At 49.0% G+C, this 6,484-nt stretch overlaps 1 protein-coding gene across 1 annotated transcript; it reads right to left on the bottom strand.

Moving 5' to 3' along the window:
- Positions 1 to 1,689: 1,689 nt before the first annotated feature.
- LOC124682617 (ras-related protein RABA5c-like) lies at positions 1,690 to 4,770 on the bottom strand. The gene is made up of 2 exons (XM_047217266.1): positions 4,310 to 4,770; positions 1,690 to 2,234 (listed from the first exon to the last, which is right to left on the bottom strand). The coding sequence occupies exons 1-2, from the start codon at positions 4,644 to 4,646 to the stop codon at positions 1,918 to 1,920; spliced, it is 654 nt and encodes a 217-aa protein (XP_047073222.1). The 5' UTR covers positions 4,647 to 4,770; the 3' UTR covers positions 1,690 to 1,917.
- Positions 4,771 to 6,484: the final 1,714 nt, after the last annotated feature.

The raw sequence follows: 6,484 nt of genomic DNA, 5'->3' as shown, positions 1-6,484 counted from the left end.
CTAAAACCCCGTCGCCTACCTTTGGTCAAGCGACGTTAATGGCGTCCCTGTTTTCCCAGGCGACGCGAGGGACGCGTCTCGTCGTGCATGGCCGCGTGGCCGTCCGCGCCGGAGTTATTGCGTGCAACCACCCGCTGCCGCCGCTGTTTTAAGACGCCCTCTAGTTATCGCCGCTCATCATAATCCTTCTCGTCGCCGCCGCCTCCCCTTCCCGGATCCTCTCCTCGCCGCTCAAAAAATGTCGAGCTCGTCCTCCCGCAAGATCGCCGCGGCGAACGGCCTCGGCCGCGGCAGCCTCACCGTGGCGGAGGCGTGGGCGCCGTACCACGCCCGGTATCCGGTCCCGCCGGACATGCGGGCTGCCAGCGGCGGCGGGCCGGAAGATGGCCGTGAACGGCATTGGCATCCCGCCGCCACCGAAGCCAGACACGCAGCAATGGCGGGACGCCATCAAGGCCCGTCGGGCTCAACTCACCGCCGAGGAGCGGGCGGATCCGACATGGGCGGCCAAGGACAACGACGACTGGTGGGTCACGTACTTCAAGGCCAAGTACGACGTCGAGATGCACAGCACCACCGGCCTCATCGGCGGGCCCAACAGCTGGAACAGGGAAGGCCGCGCCTGTTCGGGGTGTTCCGGGGCGCACCCTCGAGAACGTCATCCGCGGCCTCCGCAACGGCGCTCCAAGGCTGGAGATGCCGTCGTCGCCGCCGTCGTCTCCTCAATGGCAGCCGAGGAGGACGACGTACTCGTCCTCCTCGCACTCTTCTTCCTCGGGGCCGGCGCGATCGACGCCGTCCTCGTCGTACCGGTCGGCGCCGTACACCGTTCCCAAACGGGAGGTCAAGGAGGAGCCGGCGACGCCCGTCAACACGAGGCGTGGCGGTAGCGGCAGCGGGCGGCGGCAAGGGAGGCGCGGCGGCGCCCTCCTCATCCCGAAGCCGGAGGTGAAGGAGGAGCCGGAGGAAGCGTCGCGGCGCGGCGCCGTCGGCGGAGTACGAGCGGCAGCAGCGGCTCATCGCCGGCGGCGACGACCCCGAGGACTTCCCGGGGCTGCGGGCGGCGTTCCCGGCGTCCATGGACGACAAGGACGCCTGGAGGGGCAACCTGGACGCGGCGATCGCCATGTCCATCCGCGACTCCGGCAAGCCGCCGGTGGACCTCACCGACGACGGCCGAGGCAGACCAAGCGGCTTGGTGAAGGACGAGCCCGTGGACGAGCGCGTCAAGCGGAGGTCGTCACCGACGAGATGTACAACTTCCGAGCAGTACTACGACGCCTCCGGCCGCCGCAAGTGGTTCTAGATTAGGTTTAGTTTTAAAGTTAGTCAAATTTCGTTCGAATCTATGTAAGTTTGGACGAATCTAATCGAATCTAGTCAAGTTTAAAATTTGCGAAATTTTGTTTGGGGGACGCGACTGGGGAGCGACGTCCCCCAAACGCGGCACGAACGAAACACGTCCCCCAAACGCTCAATCCGGCGCGGTTTGGGGGACGCGACTGGAGATGCTCTAACAGGAAGGCCAATGAGGCTACGCATGAGCTAGCTAGGTAGGTATAGTTTCACAAATCACAGATCATATACAGGTCGCAGATTTGTTTAGATTCGCATGTATTTTACACTAAAACGCATCTAGATACATGCATATATCTAGACAAATCTTCGACAAGTAATTCGGGACAGTGGTAGTACAACCTTAGGTGCATGACTTTTTCAATTACCAGACAGAAACAGTTCGTCTCCAATCTTACAGTAACACAACTATTCTCCTCCCAACCTGTAAAGTCTGTCTGTAACTCAGATGTGTAACAGAACCAAAATCCAATTTCGGGTTACAGGTTTACAAACAATACCGGTGACCAAAAACACAACATCTCAGTAAAACCCAATAATGAACAATGTACCAAGGTTTTGCTAGCAACACCCGAACCGGTTTGCCTGCTTTTGGCTGTCTTTCGAGTCGTCATCGTCGATGTTCACCCTGTTGAGGGATAGCTCGGCCTTGTACGAGTCGGAGTTCAGTATTTTCCTGCTCACGCTTCCGTAGATATCCTTAATGACGAGCTCGAACGCCGTCTTCACATTCGTCGAGTCCAGAGCTGATGTCTCCATGAAGAAGAGCCCCTCGGATTCCGCAAGTGCTTTGGCTTCCTCTACAGGCACTTCACGGATGTTCTCCAGATCGCATTTGTTGCCCACCAACATCTTGGCTAGCGTAGTGTCAGAATGTGCTGCATTGGAGTTCAGGATAGATTTATGTTACTTCAGCAGAAAAAACACACAGTATGCAAAGGAAAAAAATGTTCACGCTTGTACAGGGGAATGACTTGTGGATGTCAAGTGTCAACATGATATATACTGGAAATCAAGCAGTGAAAGGCACTGAACAAGAAAACAGAACCATAAGTAGGAAATGTGTCCAGAGAACAAAACGAAGAAATGTATCCCATAAGTGCAAGGAATGACATGTTGTCAATATGATCTGTGCACGTGGGAAACTGGGTAGTGAAATGATATATGAGGTCTGTAGAACAAGAAAGGAAACACATCACAGATCATTACAAGTTCTTAGTAATTTGCTCACAAGGAATAGGATTAGTTGCTTTTAAGTTTTTGTAGAATGGTTGCTTTTAAGCTAGCAAACTGAACCATGTAACCAAGGATATCGTTAGTACTGGCATGATGTGAGAGACTAGCACCAAGAAAATCATCATGCCTGATCCACACATAAGAATAGTGTCATCATGAGTGCAATCTATTTCTTTTTTGCGAGTACCATGATCATAGTCATACAACAATAGTCCCATCATGTATGATACCTTTTGATAGATCCATTACCCATATCCATGTAAGCTAGTTATTTTCAACACCCAATAAGCACAAAATCATAACACATTGTTGGGGACAAAGCATAAGCAGCATCTGTATCATTTTCATTTTCAATATGTAAGATGCATGATGATACATAAGCTACATGCAAGATTCTCAGAAATTGGTTCAAAACAACACAAAAATGTAGAGACAAACATAAAGCGTACGCGTGACTGAAAATTTTAGTCTTGCTGCTCAATTTTTGGGGAAAGGACAGACTCGCTGATGGCCTGGCCTCTGCATCGATTGATGCATGAATCCATTGAATTGCTGATCATAGTGCTATATTGGTACTTCCGTAACACCGTGATAATTTTCTAGTCTACTATGATATTTAACGTTCTAAATAAATAAGCAATTGGGAACTAGAATAATCAGAATGCATCATCCTGTGACAGTAAAACACATATTTCAACTTAGAATCAAGGATGCATTTGTTCTGCTTTACACAATTGCATTATCAGTATAGCTTCCTCTTCAGCCAAGATTTACCCTTGCACCTAGCTGAACCACATGTACGTTTCGGGAATGAACCTATACATGCTCAAAATTTGCTCAAACAGCAACATGCTCAAATTTGCCTCCAAGTAGAAATGTAGAATAAAACGTGATCAGCACCCATAGAAAAGGTTTAGCCTCAAACAATTAGCAAACTTAGGAGTGGCTCATATCATGCTCTGATGTATCAATTCTACTGTAACACTAGAATGGCTTCCACGTTGTTGCAACAACCATATGGAGAAAGCATAATCAGAGTAATCGGAGGATATTGGTGAGAACAATTCTAGAGTTCGTACACACAACAGAGAAGAAACAAGCAGACAACGGCAACTATGTTTCCAACATGTTTAACACTGAAGAAGTAATTCAAGCTAAGCAGGCTCCAGGACAGAAACGCAGAGGTGCAAATATATATATAGGTCACCACAAATTAGCAGTCCCAAGGAAAGGATGATTTCTATTTCAATGTCAAATCCAAAACAAGCAACTCGCAAAGTAATTAGCAGTCACCAGATGGTGGTCCTGACATCCGCTCCTCAAACATTCCACAAACAAGCCTTTGCATCATGAGGAATCAGATCCAGATTCAGGATAGGTCACCCAGTCCATCGGCCGGTCTAACAATTCTATCAGAAAACGGCGAATCCAGTTACCATTTAGGCGTCTAGCTACAAGCTAGGTGCGACAACAAAATCAACAAAATAGTCCGTCCTACAATCCTCCACTGGGTTGTAGTATATGCTGCTGGAGGAACACTAGTGTCCCTTTCGACGCTGACCAGAATAAACCCAACCAGATCTAGCGAATCAACTTTTTTCCGATGGGAATTTTAAGGAATCATCATCAGTGGATCCAAGCTACCAGACAGCACAAGCAAGCGTGGGAGGGAAGCTAATTAAATTAAGCAAGCAAGCAAGGAACCGCTTGGACTTACTGTTGAGCTCCTGGAGCCAGCGTCCGACGTTGTCGAAGGTGGCCCGTCGCGAGATGTCGTAGACGAGCAGCGCCCCGAACGCGCCCCGGTAGTACGCCGACGTGACGGCCCTGAAGCGCTCCTGGCCCGCGGTGTCCCAGATCTGGGCCTTGACCTCCTTGCCGTCGATGTCCATGCTCTGCGTCTGGAACTCGACCCCGATGGTGGCCTTGGAGTGGAGGTTGAACTCGTTGCGCGCGTAGCGTGAGAGCAGGTTGCTCTTCCCCACTGCGCTGTCCCCGATGATTACCACCTTGAAGAGGTACTCCTCCGCCTCGCCGTCCGAGTCGTCCCCCATCGCCGCCGGTACGACGAGCTAGCGGGTCCTGGAGCTGGAAGCGGCTGCCACCTTTGGCGACACGTTACGCTGGAGCGCTCTGGGTGGTGGGGAATGTAGGAGATTTTGTACTGGCGGTTTGGGGCAGCGGCGCGGTGGGTTTTGACCGAACACGAAGGTGAGGTGAGGTCGGGTTTGGGTCGGCACGGCGAGGCTGCGTCTTCTCTTCTTCTTCTTCTTGTGTGGGTGGGGTGGTGAGGGAAGCGTCGGGAGGAGAGGAGTGGGAGACTAGTGGGGGCGCACGCACTCGGCGGCGGACGGACGGGTGGGAGCGTTGGCGGCGGGGCCACGGTGTCGGTGGGATGCGTCGTGCCCGAAGTGAGTTGGCGCCGCGTTGTTCGTTGGGTCGACCGCCGGCCACGGTCAGTCGGTCACGACGGACTGCTCGCGTCGCGAGCCAGCTGAGCGGTCGAGGCAAAACACCGTTTTGGTTCCTAGCTACAGGTATCGCAACAGGAGTGGTACGTGCCCGCCATCTTCAGCTCCCTGATTCTAGCCAATGATTCTTCGTTGATTTTTTTTTGAGGGGATGATTGACCTCCCTTCTTGGGAAATCCTATACACCGACGAGGTCGATGCCTACCAGGCACCGCACACCCTGGTCGGATATTGGGCCTGGCCCACTTTCACCTTTTTTCTTTTTTTCTTTTTTCTTTTTTCTGTTTTTTTTTGTTTTTTTTGTTTTCTGTTTATTTTTCTTTTTGTTCCAAATCAAAAAAAAAAGTTGAAAATAGTTCAAATTCGAAAAAACGTTCAACTTTGAAAAGTGTTCAAAACGAAAAATGTTCAAAGCTAAAAATTGTTCGTATCCGAAAAATGTTCATAATCGAAAAATGTTCAAATTTAAAATATGTTCATTTTCAAAAAATGTTTAAATTTTTGGAAAAATTGATATTCATTCAAATTTAGAAATTCGTTTAAATTTCGAGTTCAAAATCTGAAATTTGTTCACTTTTCAAATTTATTCAAATTTTTAAAAATGTTCGGGATTTAAAATTATCTATATTTCAAAAAATGTTTAAATTTTGAATTTGTTCAGATTTGAAAACGTTCAAATATTTTCTAAGAAACCTCAAAAATTATTTTGGTTTTCCAAAAAAGTTGAGATTTAAAAATGCAAAAATAAAACAAAGGAAAGAAAAGACGTACCTGCGCGGCCCATGAAACTGCTGCCTGCCCGTGGGGGTGCGGTGGCTTGTTTCCGCCGACCAGGTCGGCATAAAGCACCTCCCATGATTCTTCGTTGATAAGACAAAAGCCAACGGAACTGAGAGCATGCTAATAGCTGGCCATGGGCAGCAGCCCAGCCTGAGGCCCGGCAGCCCAATGGCCAGGTACACATGTAGCTCATTTCTTGAATCTTCAAAACTCGTACTATTTAAAGTTTCAAAAAAATTGTCCAAGAAAATGTTGTATCCTACCACCGCCTAATTTTCCAATTCGAAGAACCTCGTATTACATGTTCGACAAGACGGAAAAAAAGTGCAATCTAGGTGTGGTCAGCGGTGCAAAATTAAAAGGACGTTGCTACATAGTGCCCTAGCACCGGTTAGTCTTAGGGAGTGCCCCACCCAAAAATAGAAAGAAACTAATCTAACATCTCTCAAGTGCTAAAAATAGAAAGTTCAAATTCCACACGTTTCTTCTTTCCGTCTGGGATGGCCCGCTGCATGTGACATGGAACGTGCAAATCAACAACTTATCATTTCGGAACTCCGTTGCAAAGTTCAGGACGAGAAAAAATACAAGATCCATCGAGAAAAATAAATACATCGGTGGTCGCAAAATTCATGCGAAAA

This window comes from Lolium rigidum, chromosome 1 (genome assembly GCF_022539505.1).
Source record: "Lolium rigidum isolate FL_2022 chromosome 1, APGP_CSIRO_Lrig_0.1, whole genome shotgun sequence".
In the NCBI taxonomy this organism is placed as follows: domain Eukaryota; kingdom Viridiplantae; phylum Streptophyta; class Magnoliopsida; order Poales; family Poaceae; genus Lolium; species Lolium rigidum.
Note: the sequence above shows the minus strand (reverse complement) of the source record. Positions and strands in the feature narration are given on the sequence as shown.